General features: G+C 35.5%; 1 protein-coding gene across 1 annotated transcript; it reads right to left on the bottom strand.

Moving 5' to 3' along the window:
* Positions 1-231: 231 nt before the first annotated feature.
* Positions 232-20,166, bottom strand: LOC147076985 (protein MEMO1). Its single transcript, XM_085940599.1, has 9 exons — positions 19,977-20,166; positions 11,669-11,750; positions 10,511-10,579; positions 9,373-9,485; positions 7,978-8,089; positions 5,869-5,934; positions 4,726-4,879; positions 2,714-2,818; positions 232-1,604 (listed from the first exon to the last, which is right to left on the bottom strand). The coding sequence occupies exons 1-9, from the start codon at positions 20,023-20,025 to the stop codon at positions 1,476-1,478; spliced, it is 879 nt and encodes a 292-aa protein (XP_085796725.1). The 5' UTR covers positions 20,026-20,166; the 3' UTR covers positions 232-1,475.
* Between the last annotated feature and the right edge of the window lie 243 nt (positions 20,167-20,409).

Raw genomic sequence — 20,409 nt, 5'->3', positions numbered from 1 at the left:
GAGCTGAATATATATATTATACTTATTCCCAATGCATGTCTTCAATAGTGGAAAAACTTCAATCATCGCATTCCATTGATATATTAAGGATTAATTACATATTTATTACATAAAGCCATAAACAAATCCATTTCTTAAAAACGATTCTTTAGATGCCATAGACCAGCGACATTAAACATAACCTTATCTCCGAAACGGTTAAAAATCAAGATTCTTTTTTTTATATTCCTTCTATATTATATATATTGACCATGTCCGATCTTAATAAGATCATATGGGCCCTCCACAGAGTGGAGGGCGGTATTAACAGAATTTTGTTTTTACGAGAAATGCATGTCAGTCACTTGCTCAAACTATTAAGTCCATACTCTGACTCCAAACGCAAATTGAAAAACAATATTTGTATTTTGACATTATAAGCAGACGCGTAAGCCGCTCGGCCATCGTGGGGCCGTAGTGTATTTAGTAATAGAGGTGAAACAATCAAACGATCATATTGTGACCTTATCAGGAACCAAACCCGGCATATAATCCAGCATAAAACATTGTATTGGGAGTTTGTAATTGATGTGTGATTTGGAAGAAATTTTAATATCAATATTTGCAATGATAGATAGTGTTGTTGTATAATAAAGAAATAAATTAATTATTTTGGAACTGGAACCCTTGATTACGAATCTTGAGAACCCTGAACCGGAACCCTTTGAAAATGGGGAGTTTTTTTTTTTTAATTTTTTTATATGAATCATTTTTTGGTCATCAATCACTCTGCTGGAGCCTACAAAATATAGTGTCTAGATATGAGTTTTAAACTAAAATATTTTGAGAAAAAAAACCTACTCAGCTTTAGAATACTGAAAATTTTAAAGCTATTTGCAGTATCGAAAAACACTAGATTTAACGCCAGATACATATTTTATAAGCTAGATGTGTACTCAAAAATATTAGATCTGGCAAGAAAAACGCTGTCTATAACTAACTAGAAAGAACCGAAAACACCCTGAAACCGAGGTTCTGATTTTATGAAACCGCAACTTATAACCGATTCTATGCCTTCAGCGAGTTGTCTCGCCCGACTTTAAACCCAAATTACTAGCCACTGTAGATTGATTTGCATAATCTAAAAAATTAAACATACAGTGACATCTGTTTGAATAATTATGAAATACTATGCCACAAATTATCATTATTAGTGATTTAAGTAAGAGCTTTGCTCTACATTCAACGTGTGTCATTAAAAATCTGCGGCCTGTCAGATACTGCTATAGTAATATGTACCATGAGTCATAGAAAGGTTAAAAAAAAAAATGGTGATTTTTGCAGCTCCTTGTCAGTTCAACAAAATCAATTTTATACATTGTAGTATCATAATTTCAAAATGAACACTGAGAAAATTAACAATTATTTATTAAGTCAGTAACATATCAATGGAGTGTTGAGTATACGCTTGTACGAGATTACAAATTTTGTTTAAATCAGTCGACGAGTAAGCTCGCACTCGCGTAGCTAACGGAAGAGTCTTGCATGGTGCGGCACTGCGATGACTGAGCGTACCTCAGGAACTTCAGCGATACCTGCCGCTGACGAGCGAGGGGGCCGCATGCCTGTAACACCAAAAGATTTCCATTAATTAAAATAAAGCGATATTTGACATAATTGGGATATCACACACAATGCATACTGTCACACTATGATTTATAGTCTGTTTATACGTGCGTGGATGTACTGCCGAGAGAGCGGCCATAACAAGAAAATGCAAGTGTAAACACGTATTATCGTGCAAGTTGCAAGAGTGCATGCACGAATCAAAAAAGTTCAGCGACAATCACGCGATAATTTGAACTCGCATAACATATGTGCATGCGCAGTAGAACGATAGTGGTGAACCTGCCGAAAAAAATACAAACTAAACCGTGGAGAGCATTTTGAGGTTTACACATTTTCAGCGTGACCAGACATTCCACATCGAATTGACAGTGGCTAGGCTCAATCTATTCAGAGAAAGTTTCCTTCAACGTCTTTATATGTATGTTATTTTGAGATGGTTTCGAATCCATGTTTCACCAACAACTGTTAAAACTAAAAAGTTTATGTGTATCTCGAACAGCGTTGCCAGAAGTCCCGATTTTTGCGGGACATCCAGCTTTTCAAGCAAAAATAGATTGTCAATTAAATTCACGATTGTTCAACATATACAAGACGTTTAGGTTAAGACAAAAGAACGCGATGGATGCGTGATGCACACGTGTTTACACACTAATTTCATTTATTTTGAACATACTAACATCTATTTGCTATACTGAATGGGTATTTTCTCAGATGAATTTAAAATGGTCAGGTGCAAGAAACTGATGTTCTATTGAGTTGATAATACCGGAATTACTTGTTCAATCCAAGAATACGATATACTCGTGTGCTGAATTGGACATTAAGCAGCAGAAAGAAACTCTTCAGGAAGTAAAATCTTCAGCTAAGTACAAATAGGTGAGTGTCAGGAAAAAATATTGTTCAATATTTATTTTGTAGTGTCATTTATGATTGATATTATAGAAATAAACATTAGAAATATTGAACTAAGTATGCGTCTTTTAGGTTGTCCCGTTTCTTGCTCCTAAATCTCGATTTTTTTATTACACATGGTAAAATTCCCGATTTGGTAAAATAATTATCCGGCAACGCTGACCTCGGTTGATAAGTCAAAGTGTAAACAGACCTGCAGCAGTACAGCAATAGGGTGTCGCCCGCAAATCGTGTTGCCGAATTTATTCAAGTACGACGTAAACAGCTGCGGATTAAGTGTCTCTATTATGTCCATACCCTGGAAATAAAATATAATATTTTAAATACATACGGCTAGAGTTATTTAAGAATGGAGTCGTGCCGGAAACTTGTACGTATGGAGTTTGCCGTATCACACTTCACTGTGAAATGTTGTATCGGAAATATATGGCCGTATATTAAAAACCGTCCAACCTCTTTAGCACGTACAGTACTGGCATAAAATTGATGTCTAAATAAAACACTGTTCTTGTCGGTTTACACTTTACAGGAAGCCAGCAGAAAACAAATTTTGAAAATAGCGATATAGTGGATTATTTGTTGGGTTAGGTTAGGTTTTCATTCTTGAATTCATGAATTTTGCCAAATTTAGCTATCAGAATCTAATAAAATTGTAGACCGTATAGTATATGGTCATTTCTTTCTGATAGAAAGCTCACGGCGAAATATTTTACGTACATTTTACATGTAACTGCTAAGAGTTGGGATTTCTTTACAAGAGGCAAGTGCTAAATCATAACACAGCTTTCTTTATCGCGCCAGTCGTATCCTTTAATGTAAGCACTCATTAGAAACACTACAACAAAACGTATCATGGTGTTATACAATGGAAGCCTGATTTTACAAAAGACGCGTGGCTAGAAGTAGGGCTTAATATCTCCCCATGCCTCCGAACAATAAAGATGCCTGGTTAAATCTTCGACCTTAAGTTAACAAAATATTTATTTTTTTTATTGATGTAATATTTTAAAAACTTAAGTCAGAACTCCTCAACTTTGGTAATTTACATATTGTCGAATCTTATTTTCACAATCTCCATATAACTTGTCTACCCTTATATGGAGAAGGGTTTCTTCATTGCCTTTGGTCAGACACCACAGCTCTATTCAAATTCAAATTTCATTTATTTTTTTACATGTGAACATTACAAATTATCAATTTAAAAACGTTCACAACATGACATTTAGAAACAAAGAAATATTATATAAAAGTTATTAAAGAGTAGAAAAGTGTAAATAATAAAAAAAATATATATATAAATTAGATACAAGGAAGTACACCGAATGATCTAAGCAGACCCTATTTTAGGAATTTATAAAACAATGCCCACCTATACTCATCCTCACACAGGTGGAATATGTCAATATCCGAAGTAATTTGGTTGAATAGACTTATTGCCCTCCCAATTGGCATTACCAATGGCAGGTTAGATCTGCACTTTGGGAGAACAAACAACTGATGCTCCTAGCTCTAGCTAATGTATTTCAATGGCGGCTCGCTGGTAAGACTGGAATCTCTCAGTTTCAAAACGTCCACAGTCCGAAACCGAAGAGACGCGATATGCTAGTCTCACAGTCTCGCAGCTTCCAGTCACCCATAAAACAGTGGTACCAATATCAATAGATTCAATGAAAAATCATATTTTCTTACCAAAATTGGTAATTCTTATTAACCACAAGCAATAACACGTCAAGACGTCAAAAGTTAAAGATGGGCGAACCGATTTTTAATTTTAAATATGTGGCAGATGTTGAGAAATACTCCTGCCTGTATAATTACAGCTTAGAATGAAGTAGGAAAGACAATCGGTTTGACAATTTGAGGTTATGAGATTATCAGGTTTCAGTAGCGCCGTGTGCGAAGCATCAGTCACTGGTCAGTTTATGAATTCCATCGCCAACCAGTTCGTCAGACTTAAGTTTTTGCGTGAGCGGATGGTTTGATCAGGGACACACAAGTCAATGCTAACCAAGAATGGCAGAGTTTTCATTTTCATTGCGTATACGTCGGAAAAAATACGTGGCCAAATATAAATATCGTCTAGTGTTTAAACTGTAGTATATAAACATACCTAAGAGGAAGTCAGTTGGATAAAGCCACGGATAGTACCCGTACAACCTCAAGTGACGTAGTCCGGTTCAATTAAATTGTGTACAACTGACGTACCTGTTTGTCGAGCTTCTCGATGCTCTGATGAATGTGTCCGCATTCCTTATCGTAGTGGGTGTATCGGAACCTGGTGCCCCAGTGGCAGAAATCGGAAGACACCACAAACAGATTCTGAGGGTCGGCCAGGTACGGTGCCAGAAGGCTGCCATATCTGAAAAATATTTCTTAACATCAATAATTGAATAAATTAAAGAATTTGGACTCTAGATAGAGTCAGATCAGATAGAGATAGATTATAATAAATTATATAATAGTAGAAGTGTTAAGTGCTCTTCAAATGAATCTGCAATATGAAGTCAATCGTAACTAGCTTAATCAGTAGACCGGAGGTGGTCTTTTTTTTGCTTCAATACATTTAGGGTTCATCTCTTCAGAAGAAGGCTTTTTCAACATCTTTGGTGCAACCCTTATTACTTCTTCTTCTTCCTTCTTTGTCCATGTCTCTTTCCTAAGTAGAGCCAGTATTAAAATAGATGACTCGACTGCAGCAACTACACGTAAATAGCGAGAAAACGTGAATTCTGAGCATGTAAAATCAAGCAGTTACATGTTTGAATCCTTTCCTTTGAAGTAGGCTGTGGAGATTCGACATAAACAGTGCACACTAAACGATGTCAGTCATACTTAATTGTTTTAATTGAATTAAAAGTACAAATAGTAATATGGTGTTGATTAGTTTTTAAAATTCAATTAAACCCTGCCTAACCGAACCATAATAGTTTAGGTATGTAGATGATTTATTTATGGATAAATCCACGCCGGCATGAAGATTTTGGTGTAATTTTGTGTTGAAATCATCGAAACAGATTCTTTACCCGGCAACATGAAATCGAAATGAAATGCCATAAATCAAACCATAACAGATAAAAAATATTCTTCTATCAATAAAATATCTCTCATCTATTATGACTTGGTCTACACAGAGTTTAATTGAAATTAAAAAATAACCAACATCTGCAATTTGAATTGCTAATTCAATGAAAACAAATGAGTATGATTGACCAAGTTTAGTGTGCACTATTTATGTCAGATCTCCATACTCCACAGTCTACCTCCACCCTGGAGAAAACTGTGTCCTCTTTTTCTCATTACATTAGCGGAAGGATTAAGGTTTAGTCAAAGACTTAATTAGTTGCTTACTTGGCTTCCTTATCAGGCGTCAAGGACCCGACGAGAATCGGTATAATTGTGAATCCATTTTTGTAGCTGAAATAACAAAAAAAATACACATAATTAATGGTCACAATATGTAAATTGTATGTATTACATTTTGCCGTAATACAGTTCACCGTAATTTTTAGTACTGGAAAGTGATGGCCATAGTGGCCCTCGTAGTCCGGTGCATAAGGCTCTGGCCTTTCATCCGGGGGTTCCGGATTCAATTTATTTATATCGCGATTTTCTCAAAAGCCTGGGTGTTTGTGATTGTTACATTTGTATTACTGATTAAGTGATTAGACTACTGTTCGACTACACTGCTATCATTGGGCCTTACGGCTTGTTGTAGACTTAATAACAATACATTATACCATTGAAATTATTACACAAAATTCCATACATATTGTTCATGGAGCATTGCGGGACAGTAATGTTCACATTTTCAATACGAACATTAATTTGAAATGGATTGGTATCAAATAGCTGATAATAATGGATACATGTAAATTGTACGTAAAACATTTCACCGTGGCACAGTTCGCCGTGAGCTTTCTTATCTGGTAGAGATGACCGTATACTGTACATATATCGGACTGTGAGTGTAAAACCAAGGCATCTGCAAATATTTCAATTTCGAGATTAAATGCAAAACAACTGCAAAAGTCGTGAACTTGATAATGTAAAAGTGAAGTAACAGAAAAAACATGCAATATAATGTAGATATAAACCAAATATTATGGTTTTTTTTAGAAACTCTATTTCTCCTAACAAAACGAAGACTTCAAACCCTAATATATCCAAAATATGTCTTTTGCAGATGCCTTGGTTTTAAACTCACGGTGCAATATGGTCTCCAATTTTATTAGATTCAATATGAACATTAATTCAATTTTCATAGTTGATTTTGGCAAAATTCATGAATTCAAGAATGAAAACCTAACCTAACCTAACAAATAATCCAGTATATCGGCTATTTTCAACATTTGTTCGCTGCTGGCTTCCTGTTAAGTGTAAACCGACAAGAACCGTGTTTTATTTAGACATGAATTTTATGTCAGTACTATACGACCCAAAGAGGTTGGACGGTCTTTATTATGCGGCCATATATTTCCGATACAACATTTCATGGTGAAGTGTGATACAGTGAACTGCATACGTACAAGTTTCTGGACACGAGAATTATGTACATACATATTGATCACAGAGCATTGCAGACAGTAATGTTGAAATTTTATTAGACCTAGGATAAACATTAATAAGAACATTAACACAATCACTGCTGAACTTTTAATTACCACATTTAAATATAACACATTAATCTAATGGCCAAGTACTCCAAATGCGCCAGTCGCGGTGTTAGCACTAAATGAGAGTATCAAATAGCTAATAAAAAACACCGTCATTATTATCAGATATTATTGCTAGGTACGACTTGGTAACCCACTTTTGAATCATTCGAAATTTTATATAAATACAAACGATGTGATTGTAATTCTAATTTACTTACCTAGGTACCTATTTTCTTGTATTTCCCTTATATTCTGGTGATTTTTAAAGTGTTTTATTTAGACATGAATTTCATCCATCGCCATCAATCATTCTGATACATCTCACGATGAACTATGTTACGGCCAACTGTACATACAATTCAAACACGATAATTAATAATGCAAACATAACAGCGATACACAAATTGACAAAGCCTCTTTGCAGTTTCTACAATGAAGCTGGGATTAAATTATATATTCAGTGCACCCCCAATGTACTGAATTTTGGTAACCACCTGACGCCACTGTTCAGTAAGTAAAATAGGTATATAATTATTAATACGAGTACTGGAAATGGAGCCGGAATCGAACCCTTAAATCAACACATTAATTTTTCTTGAGCCGGGACTGGAAACCTTGATTTCAATTCTTGATAATACCAAACTGGAACCCCTTAAAAATCTGTTTGTTAAAAATTTCATTGTTTTAATTTCTGAAAACGATTGCACATGTACAATACCCTCCCTCTATAGTGTTCTAACTCTGAGGTCACAGCAATTTTCAAATGTGACGACAAACAGAAGAGGGCAATAATTGTACTCACTCCTCCATGACTTTGGCGATGTACGGCAGATGCATTTCAATAGAATGCTCATCCTCGTCGGTCCCCATGTCCATCCATTCGAACTCGCCTGTGCTCTCGAGCTCCGTGTAGACTGGAACAGGATAACGATCCATCATTGAGGATATCGCCGAAATAACAAACACGGCAATGCAAAAAACCATAGCTAACGTCTTGTGAAAATAATGTACACAATACCAAATTAGCACATTCTAATTAGGTCGGTATTAGACAGTAAAAGATCTTTGACAATGATGTTTTTCAAAAGTTTTATAGCATTTCTTTTAAGACCATTCTTTTATAAAACACGAGCAGTGGCGAAGACTCCATACTAGGTGATTATTTTAAAGCCTACCTACATTGAGAAGACCTACGAGTACTTAAGGGTAAGATACCTAGGAAACATTTTGGCACGTAACTACATTCAAGATCAACACTGTCTTTAACCGGTTCAATGCCTTTAGCAAGTTATCTCGCTCTATGAGGCCGTGATCCGACAGGCTGCACATAGAAATTTCATTGAGTTATCTCATCCGACTTTAAGCTCAAATTACTAGCCACTGTCGATTGATTTACATAATCTAAAAAATTAAACACACAGTGACATCTGTTTGAATAATTATGAAATATGTACTAAGCGACAAATTATCAGTATTACAATGATTTTAGTAAGAGCTTCGCTCTACATTCAACATGTGTCATTAAAAATCTGCGGCCTGTCAGATACTGCCATGGTAATATCGTGAAGCTTAGAAAAGGTTAAGTAGATGGAAACCAACATCTCCCAAAAGAATGAGATGAGCCGAAAGCGTAAAAGGGAGGTCATGTGTTACACGAGTCCACGACGATTCCAGTGCAGTTCAGTCAATGAAGATTGGGAGACCGAACATGTACAAAACTACTGTCCGACAACAGGATCTCGTCGATAACCGGAAGTCGCTGTAATCAAATAGGGAAGACTTCTCAGCGACGTAACTGTCATGGCGGCGACGCGTGTTTAAATAATGTATCGACTCTCTTTTTAGAAGCTACTCCTTTTCTTATTCGCAATAAATCAAAAATTTACTAATAATAATTTTAATATCACTCCTGATCGCATCAAATTACATAAATTGATAGATCCGTACACCACGTACATTTGGGGGCGTTCTTCATTTGAAAACGGAAGTACCATTAACTGCATAGGAGGGCTTGTTAGTTCACAGTTTTAAAACGTAGACAAGAAGTTCTTGTTCGACAATAAAGGCACGCTTCACAAAACATACCCTGTAAAATCTGTGCTCAGTTACGCCTCGGAAACCTCGACATAAAAGGTGCGAAATGAACGACTCGTAAATATTTTCAAAAAAAAATTTGCGTTGATTTAATATTACTTACTTTGTCTGTCGATGTGCAGGTCATATAACGGTGTCTTGTATCTGTCCGCTTGGGAAAGGGCGCAACCCGACAACCTGACATGATGACTAGGTCCAAGGATGAAGATTCTCTTACTGGAAGCATCAAACGAACGAAATTTAGATGAATTTGACATTCGGACAACACAAGCGAAAAAGGGCACTAAACACTAACTTCAGTTTTTGATATTTTTTAATATGAAAATTGGTGGGTTGAGTGTCACCAACCGTACTATAATTATAGTACAATACTCTAATCTCAGCTCAAATCTATACAGCCATCTCTTTCTGGTACGACAGATCACAAAGAACTGTGATACGGCGAAATGTGATACGTACAATGTATAGGGTGTTTTTTTAACTTTAAAATGAAATAAAACTCATAAAAATGGTGATAATGGCCATGGTGTGGGCTTTATTGGAAAGATAATTTTATGCCATTAGTGTTTAAATATGATTTCAGGCATATGGGCTAGCTCGAAGAAAGCGCAATCTGGAAGTCCAATTTCCGACCACTTTTTGCAGTAGCTGGGGATATCGGCAATTTATTGTGGCGCGCGCTATGTGGCATGTTGCGCCGTCTCGTTGAAACCACAGCACTTCCACATTAATGCCATTCAATTGGGGAACGAAAAAGTTAGAAATCATGGAACTATAGCGCTTGACTGTAACGTTCTGGCCGGCATAATTTTTGTCATCATCGGTAAGTTTCGCAAACCGAACCACGATTTTCGTAATAAATTTGCACAAATTGCAAGCATTGTTCGGGCATAAGTGGTGAAATGGCAAACCAAACTGAGCACTAATCAGCTGTCAGCTATCAAATTGGCTGCCGCTGGAAAAAGTGTTGCCAATTCAAAAAACAAACCTCTAAAAAAAACACCACATCTAACCCACGCATATTTAATTTTGAAGGTGATTTACACACCTCAGTTACTTATGTAAACGAATATCTTAAATCTGTTAAAGTTTATTATTAAATTGAAGAATTTTATCCGATATCCCACAAAATACTCCAAAGAAGTTTTTAACGGGATGCCGGCTGGATTCTTTTAGTGATTCTACGCTCCACTTAGGGAACAGATAAAGGAGGAAAAAGAAGTAATAGGGGTTGAACTTACACTACAACTGGGCTGACTTGTCGGTACGCAAACGCTGCACATGCCCCACAGTAAGAATAACCAGCATGCCTGCAAATAACAGAAATTCATTATCAATCACTCCATGTAATTTCTACTATACAATAAGGCAAAGAGCATTATTATCGAGGACGACGATCACCTAAATCACAGGCATTCGATTTCCTTTAATTTGGCGGGATATCGCGACATCCGGAAGGCGTCCCTGCCCTCTCGGAATCTTTGTGGCGCAGACCAGCGGTAAAGACTCCTTAGAGCTAAGACCTTCGACGCAGGCTACGGTGACACAACATAGGTCCAATTTTGCTTAATTCAAAAAGGATCCAATGAGAATCAAGTAGGAACCGTTACAATATGCGCCAATTTGTTATAAATTAATTGCAACGCTGTGTACCGATTTTGCTTAAAAAATATATTTTTTAATTGTCAATGTGTAGCGATGGAGACTATAGCAGTGGCGAAGGGTGGAGGTAGGCTGTTAAGACCCGACATAAATAATAATGGACACTAAACATTGTCAGTCATACTTATTTGTTTCTATTGAACTAAGAATACAATTTGCAGATGGTGCTGATTAGTTTTTAAATTCAATTAAACCCTGCCTGAACCAAACTATAATAGTTAAGGTATGCATATTAGTAAGTGTAAATGCACATTCATGCTCGATGGTTTAACGCTGATTCTAACATGTCTCAACGTGTGTACCATCTGGCTCGATGGTTTTTTGTTCGACATCGAACAAATTCCGCTATCTGCAAAAGATTGAAAGTCTGTAATTCTTGCGCGAAGTGATTTGAGTGAGGACGCACCGGCAAGGCTAGTGTGGCCTCGCTCTCACTCGTGGTCGAAGTCGTGGCGTCTTGTGTCGAGTTGCTCGACTGTGTGGACGCAACGACGAGCATGCTTCCAAGTCAACATGCTCGATCGAGCAAAACCGTCGAGCAAGAACGTGCGTGGGTACTAGGCTTACGGCTACACTAGTGCAAAAGCCAGCTCTCAAGTTATAATTAATTATATTAATACTATCGACCGAAGGTACTTGATGGAATTTGAATTTAAATTTAAGTAATGGAATAGTACAAAACTTATATCCATTAGAATTTTATAATTAATTGTCGGTCTCTAGTTATGAATACTTACGGAGCTATAATCGCTCTTGCGGGGCCGTGGGTTAAGTCTGCCTTCGATAGCCAGGCATCCAATTGGCGGGTCAGCTCGGCACCTGGTGAAAATAAGAAAAAAAAATATGTCAAGTGAATGCATGGATTCCTATATAAGAAATAAATTCATGTCCAAAAGCAACTTCTGGCTTGAATTAAAATGGTTTTTATGTATAATTATGATTACTTTATATTGTTGGAAGGAAATATACTCTGTAAGGTAGGGGATGCTAGACTACTCAAAAGGGGCAAAGAAATTAAATTATTCCCCACTGTATGTATGAAGCGTTTTAAATAAATAAAATCATTGATTTTTCACCAGAATGTGTCATTTTGTGTTTTTAAGTGGCAATACATTCCACTTGTGTAAGGACAGGAATAATTATTAACACGTTGGCTGCGCAAAAAATATCGCATGCTTTACAGAGAACCTGAAAAATACCTACCTTACGAAACCACAAAACTCTATTAAATATTAGAAACTATTATTATATTTTATCTCAGTTCTGTCGCTTGCAGTGTCATTTACACAAAATACATCTGTGCAGCACATGTATTTGCATTGTTTACCTACCAGATATCGAAACACGTGCGGCATTTATTGATGTCGCGCCGTATGAAATGCGCTAAAGGCAAGTTCACACTAACATAATATTTTGTGTTTATATACATTTTATTTTGAACGGAATTTTATCTTACCTTTTTTACTCCATGTTTTGTTTTACAGCAATTTATTCAACTTCAAATGTTGATAATATTTCTTATTGTTGAAAAAGTTCACAAAAAAGACACTATGATATAAAAATAGTTGAAACGTAATTTACACTATCACAATACACTACAATATATGATATTACTTTGAAAGAACGTTGGAATGTTAGATTCACATTTGTTTATGTACATTTAAAAAAATCTTTGAAGATACATATAAATCGAGACAAAAAACGTATTATGACTTGTATATATTTATAGAATAAATTCTGATTCACTCTGACAAAAACTAAATTTGTTCGTGATACAGTCGAAAACAGGGTTCTAAACACAACCCAGGTTTATTCGGGCAATCAGGACAATGGAACAACGAAACTTTTCGTTGCTTGGTAGTATTCCAGCAATGTTTACACCTTCGCCTCTTGGTGTTTCCTGCACTATCCTTTTCGCAGAAACTTGGTAAGTGAATTTTTGTTTTAGGTTGTTTCGGCAAGGTAAGCGGAGGTGGGCCAAGTAGTTTTCTAATTACCGAAAGTCTGAAATCGTACAAGGAAATTTTTGGATTTTCGGAATTATATAGATAATGCGCATTCAAAAGTATTGTTTGTAATAAATGAATGCCCAATTTCTTGTACCACCTTATAGTTTTACGTTGACACGGGTAATATGCCAACATCTGATCATGATAGTCGATTCCACTCATATAACGGTTGTACTCAATTACCATCTTCGGTTTTTTACATAACTTTCCAAATCTATTAGACGTGTTAGTTATATCACCATCGAATTCTGATGATATGGTAACTACTTCTCGACGATCTTTCCATTTTGTAACGCATATACCCATATCCGTGTACTGGCTAATACATTCACCAGTTTTAAGTTTTTTATTGACAACCGTATCAGGATTACCCTTTCTATTGCTCCTTAGGGTTCCCGTGACAAATGTCTTATCTTGGAGTAAAGCCTCAGTCAGTGGAACACTATTATAGTAGTTGTCCATGAAAATAGAATGACCGATTCCTGTTTTACCTTCAATTAATTTTTGGACAACTTTTTTGGTATGGTCTTTCCCCCCCAATTCCGTATCTGCTGATCCGCCATAAACAATAAGTTTTAGAGCCAAACCACCAGACTCTCCGAGCATGTAAAGTTTGATGCCATATTTTGCTTTTTTGCCTTTCATGTATTGCCGAATAATTAGGCGACCGCGCCATAAAACCAACGATTCGTCGATTGATAAATTTTTTTTCGGCACATATATGGTGTCCATCCTTTCATTGAACAGATCAATCAATGGTTGTATTTTACCTAAACTGGAACTGTCTTCTTCATTGCAATTGAAATGCAAAGATCTCATTATCAGTAAAAATCTGTCTCGGGACATAAACTGCGAAAATACAGTCAAATTGAAGAGGTAGTCTTTTTTCCAGTAGTCACTTAGACGATTCGAACGTATCGTTCCTGTATGAAACAGAAGTCCCAACCATAGTTTGAAATCGTCAATTGTGATGTCTTTCCATTGAGTGATTCGACTTCTATCGCCCTCTGTTTGAGCTAGAATGTCGACTGCATACGCATTTGTCTGGTCTACGATGTAGTTATAAAATTTCTCATCAGCTATAAGATGAAAATAATCGATAGGATCTTTTCCACTCATGTCGATTTTTATGCCAGGCGTAGCCGAAAATTGAATAGATGTGACTTGTTTTTTTTCAGACGACCACTTTTCAGGTACAACGTTTGTTCTTGCAATTGATTGTAAAAATATGTCATCATCACTTTCCCAATCCGATTCACTATCAAAGTTTGTTCTTGCAATTGATTGTAAAAATATGTCATCATCACTTTCCCAATCTGATTCACTATCAATGTTATAATCACATACAATATTATCAAAATCACTTCCGTCACTGTCGTGCATTTGGTCATCGCTTTCTTCTACTCTTTGTCTTTTTGAACACGATGGCCGATCCATTGTCAGTGGGGTAAAAAATGAAAATCACTATCTCTAAAACACAAGGGATCACATGTACTAAAACGTCGGAAAAAGTTTATATTCACATAGAATTTAGAAAAAAATATACACTCGGTATAAAAAATACATAATTTACAAAATAATAAAAAAAAGTGATTAAATAAAACCAATTTACAACTGTAAACAATATTTCAACAAAATATTATAAGTCGTTTGATGTACGTATTCCGATTACACTAGTGTGAACAAGCCTTTACATGAGAGTTTCAATGAAATGTCCCGAAACGACCGAACCGTGGCAAGTACTTACTAACACTGAAAGATTTTGTACAGTGCTAAGGGTCCTAAGAATAAATAACAACAATTGTAGACATGCTGTAAAATATTTGGTTAATAACATTGAAAGCAACACATGAACACGGCTGCCGTGGCCGACGCGGGGCTACAATTTTTGTATGGACACGGGAGCCGTGTCCGACGCACCGAACATGTTAAATAACAGGAAAATGGTGTATGTAATAAGAATACAATCTCAATTTTTTTCAAATGTGTTCTTGCACCCACGGAGGCAAAATAGTAAAGTGATCATCTGTGAAACCGTTGGTTGCCAGTTCGCATAACATGGTCATTAGCCATCTGCCCAACAAAAATTGTGTTTTTATCATAAGCCTGGGTCGATCCACTGATAGATGAAAGCCTCCCCATACTCCCTCCACTCTTCTCCTACATCCACCAAACTTTATGAGTTCGTCTTTAGGGTGTCCCTGTGGAAGCGCCGCTTGACTACCACTGTATTTGGACAGCATTTGTCCAGTCAATTGCCATTCCATTCGCATACCAACCTCTATCACATCACGTATTCTTGTCTACTTCTTTTTCCACTGGTTTCTTGTGATCTTTACGCATTATGCCCAACATGCACATTTCCATGCCACGCATGTTTATATAATGTCTATTCCTATTCATTATCTACACAATTTGAACACTTGTTCTGACTTATAAGCGACGAGTTGAAAATGTCCCACTGAGGCGGACGAAACCGGTCCTAATATATTAATTAAAGTGGAATAAGTACTATAAAAAAATTACGTTTTATTAAATAAAAACAACAATACAATGCAGTTCCACCATGAATTGACAGTTAACAAAATAAAAGCAGTTGTATGTTTTTATTTTCCGTTATTTACGTCTGAAATACATTTATTCATAATTCAATTAAAATTAATATTTGGCGGTCTCATGTAGAGGGACGAGACCGCTGTAGTGGAAAGGCCAGGAGGAGAGATGAGAATTTGAGATCAGGCGGTTGCTCCGATGGCTGGAGGAGCGAGTTTTTTTTGCAGCGTAAACAGTCGGTACAAGAGTTATGATATCGTTCCGAGGTCCGAGGCTCATGCCGTGTGGAGCGATACAAAAACTGAGATACTGACAGTCCGAGAAGTTAGGTTAGAGTGGCCTGTCCAATCAATTATGATCCGCTATTTATTGACGAACGCACTATTGAATAATATGTTGAAATGACTGTTTAAATTGAGAATCAGTTATTTTATTGAGTGTGTGATAATTGGACATTTCGCTGACTATCGTTGAAATGAATATGAAGAAATAATATTATCCCAATTGACCGTTTTCGTTGACTATTTTTCATTTCGCTTCCGTAGAATTGTTTATACAGACCTTTCAGTCGCGTCGCTTTGTTTGCCTCGCATCTCGTAACCATAGTCGCAAATAAAATACCCCCCATGAAGAAAACTAGAACTCTAGCTGAGAAACTGAAAATAATTCAAGACGTTGAAAAAAATCCAAGAGAAAAACGAGTTTTATTTAAAAAAAAATATATATATATCCCGCATTTATCATTCTTTTTTTAGGGTCCCTTGAAAACCATAGAATCGGGGTTTCACTGTAATTGAGATCAGTTCGCTTTGGTCAGGGTCACCACTAGACGTAAAAAAAATTGATTTTGCATTTTTTTTCTCGGAAATAAAACAAGAGTATCATTTAATACGCATACTATTTGATTCAATATGATATCTCTAGTCACCACACTCACTCGTTTTGGCTCGAATATCAGTCGCTCGTTACTGACATTTTTATGTTTTTTTTAGTAGTCTCTTCAAAAATGTTAAGTCGGAGGGGCGCCGCATGCAACTTTCATCCGTGCGCATAGGCGAAGCCATGCCGGAACAGTGACGTTACACGGCAAGCCAAAATGAATGACAAAGTGTGACATTTTGGAATTATGCTACGTTGCATGTCGGGTGAAATTTGTTGCATGCGACACCAACTAAAAGGTTGCAATCATGCGATGGTGCAGTTAGTTAAATGTGTTTTGTGAATATCAACAAAATCATCACATTGACTTATTCAACGTGTCGCAGTCGAGACGAGTTTAGATGTGCGAGCCGGCTCGAGTTTCCCCAAACGACCGCTCACTTCTCAAATGTGTAAGTGCATTTTTTTTGCGATGATAAAAAGTAAAAGATAGAATAATATTTTATAGATACAATATTATTTTTTATCTATCACTAGTTGAAGTACCCGGCTTCGCACAGGGTCGCTTCGTGGTTATATTTATCTTAGATATTTAAAAAATAATGAGAGGTAATTATTTTTTTAATTTTAAAATATCTGTATAATACAATATGGCAATGAATGAAAATAATTCTAATAGGAGTAAAGGTCAAACAAAAGAACACTAAATTAAAATCGAATCCAAAATATGCAAACGTTATTAATGTTATTAATATGTAGTAAAAAAAATCAAAATTGGATTGAACAAACAAACAATAAACTTTGTATTTTATATAATACTAATTTAGAAACCTTCGCAGGTGTGCGCACAACAACTGACAAAAGTTTCATCGCAATCGGATGAACGGTATAGGAACGCATACGAATAGAAGAAGAAGATGGTTGTACTAATTCAGAAACCTTCGCGGGCGTGCGCACAACAACTGGTCAAAATTTCATCGCAATCGGATGAATGGTATAAGAACGCATACAAATAGAAGAAGATAGAATAGAAGAAAAAGGTTGTATCAATTCAGAAACCTTGCGGGCCATGAGCACAACACTTGATCAAAATTTCATTGCAATCGGATGAATGGAATAGGAAGGCATACGAATAGAAGAAGAAGGTTGTACTAATTCAGAAACCTTTGCGGGTGTTACCACAAAAACTGACGAAGGTTTCATCGCAATCGGATGAATGGTATAGAAACCATACGAATAAAAGAAGATATAATGAAGAAGAAGAAGATGGTTTTACTAATTCAGAAACCTTCGTGGGTGTTGGCACAACCACTGATGAAAGTTTCATCGCAATATCGCATGAATGGTATAGGGACCATAAGAATAAAAGAAGATAGAATGAAGAAGAAGACGGTTGTACTAATTCAGAAACCTTTGCGGGCGTTACCACAACAACTGACGAAGGTTTCGTTGCAATCGGATGAATGGTATAGGAACCATACATATTAAAAAAAATAGAATGAAGAAGATGATCTAATTCAGAAACCTTCACGGGTGTGCATACAACCACTTACCAAAATTTCATCGCAATCGGATGAATGGTATAGAAACGCATACGGGACAGACATTCATTTTTATATATAAGATATAGCCTATACTCTTCGCGCAAGTGCAAGCAATAAGTTTTATCGCAATCGGATGAACGGTATGGCAGCGCATAACATACAAACAAACAAACAAATATCGATTTTTATATATTAGATAGTTTGATTTAGGCAGGGCTAATGAAAATGAATGAAAATGAAATGAATGAAACTGAACCAACAATATGTGTAATAATAATTTATGTATTCTTAATCCAACGAAAACAAATAACTATGAATGAAAAAGGGTGCACAATTTTGCCAAAATATACCAAAACTATTATGGTTTGGCTGAGGCAGGGTTTAATTGATTTTTAAAAACTAACCAATACATTTTAAAACAGCGAATTGAAAAAATGGTCACAAACAGACAAACCAACAAAGGCCAAAAGAAATTTACGTTTGCTAAATTTTCCGAAAAATAAAACAATCAACTGACATTCGACAATCGTAATTCTAAATTGGTAAATATGGTGCGTAGTGTGTGTTCGAAATTGATGTACATAAACGTATGTAATGGCGTTCATAAATAAATCACGGGTAAAAAAGAGGGAAAGCATTGCCGACTCAAGTAGAAAGCCGTACATTCACAACGACTGGTCCTACCTTTTCTGCCCCTCCCGTTGTTGTCTATGGATGACCTATCATTGTTCTATAGAGTGCTCATACAGACGCGTCTGTCGTGTTCACATAGGGAATGGTTTGATTTGGATAGATAAGTTACATGATAAATAATACACTAGCATTAACACACCTACAAATGTAATGAGATCAATGCTACATATTTTTTGGAAATCGATATTAACACCGGTTTTTGTGTGAACGACTAGTCTGACTTTGACAGGGAATGTATAATATTATTTATAAATAACACTGATAGTTAATATATTTCAGTTGAGTATTTTTTATAATTCAATTTGAAACGAGAAAGGGTGAATCAATATGTGAAGCAATCTGGGATCTGATATTGACAGCTGAACAGTGGACCACTCGTTGCTTGTGCAAAAAGATATGCTCAGGCTTTATTAATCTAAAGATGGCGCTGGGAAAAGGAACACATAAATCATTATCTATATGAAGTTTTTAATAATAAAAAAAATATTCTACGCTAATTACAGCCAGAGATAATTATTATGATTGTCCGGCGATTCTGCAATAATCGAACACAGCAGTGTTGCCAAGTCAAAATTTAAAATTTCAGTAGATTTTGACAAAAAATTCAGTAGATTTCATAAAATATCAGTAGATTTTGAAAAATGTGGTTTATTAGATGTGATTTAAAACTAATAAGAATAACAATAACTAATAATATTAATTTATTGTAAGCAATGATGATATTAATGGGTAAAATGGCGCACTTGGGTAGAGTTACAATGCTTTTTATGTCAATTTAGAAGTGTATAACATCAAAAAAGGTCATGCGTAAATCATTACAAGTTTATTATTAAAAGAATCATCAGTTAATTTACAATTATGGAGAAACACAAATATCAGTAGATTTCTTGAATTTCGAAAAAAAATATCAGTTGATCTACTGAAATTTCAGTAGACATGGCAACACTGGAACACAGTGGAAAAAATGTAGTCAAGTGGGCAACCGTATTAATGAATGATGACAACAGAGATATTTTCATTAAAAAAAATATTTAAATATATTATTTTTAGATCAGAAAATTGTAAAATAATATTATTCTCGGGAATTGTATAGTACAATTATTGCAATGAAAAAGGAAAATATTGTAACGTTAGTTTTTTTTTTAATCTGCCTAATAAAGGTCAAAGGCCCCAGAAGAGAAAATTTTTCAGGTTTTAATCTACACAATAATATATTTAAGTGTAAATTATACAAATAAGGATGAATTAGAATGTGTTACATATTTTTAGATCATTGAAGAAATTCGATTATTTCATTGCACTTATGAAATATTATATTGATAATATAAAAATATCAATGAGAACAGCTGATGGATGTTGCTACTTACCATTTTCGTTGTACCAGCTCCCTGCGTGCGAAGCGCGTCTAGAAGGCATTGAGAATGATTTATCAATCACTGATATTAATAACAGAACTTAATTATTTACCTTTAAGGTATTTTTTATGAGTTTTCACAGTTTTACCAAATATGCTGACAACAAAGAGATGACACTTGTACGCGTACCGTGAAGTCAACTAGAGACAGTGTTCATAAATTGAATGCATTTTCAGTGTTACTATAAAAATTAATAAGTAAAAAATCTTATTTCATAATTTTCAACTTGCGGTATGAAGTTTCAAATTATAAAAATAGCCACCGATTAGACCCGAGAAGAAAAGGGACAACTTTTGATTGAAAAGATTGAAGTATATAATAATTATTATTGTTAAAATTATTACAAGTATAAATAGTATACCTACTTTAAATTTGACCTATCAAT

Source organism: Rhyacophila brunnea, unplaced genomic scaffold (assembly GCF_057557595.1).
Source record: "Rhyacophila brunnea isolate RB1 unplaced genomic scaffold, BYU_Rbru_1.0 scaffold_13, whole genome shotgun sequence".
NCBI classification, from domain to species: Eukaryota; Metazoa; Arthropoda; class Insecta; order Trichoptera; family Rhyacophilidae; genus Rhyacophila; species Rhyacophila brunnea.
Note: the sequence above shows the minus strand (reverse complement) of the source record. Positions and strands in the feature narration are given on the sequence as shown.

Bases quoted from the DNA above. Each gene is read 5' to 3' on its own strand.
- LOC147076985 (XM_085940599.1), bottom strand. From the start codon at position 20,025: ATGCCTTCTAGACGCGCTTCGCACGCAGGGAGCTGGTACAACGAAAAT. The intron at 5,935-7,977 runs GTGAGTACAATT...TTGTTATTTCAG, and splicing joins ATCGCCAAAGTCATGGAGGA to CTACAAAAATGGATTCACAA. The intron at 2,819-4,725 runs GTACGTCAGTTG...TTTTATTTCCAG, and splicing joins TCGAGAAGCTCGACAAACAG to GGTATGGACATAATAGAGAC.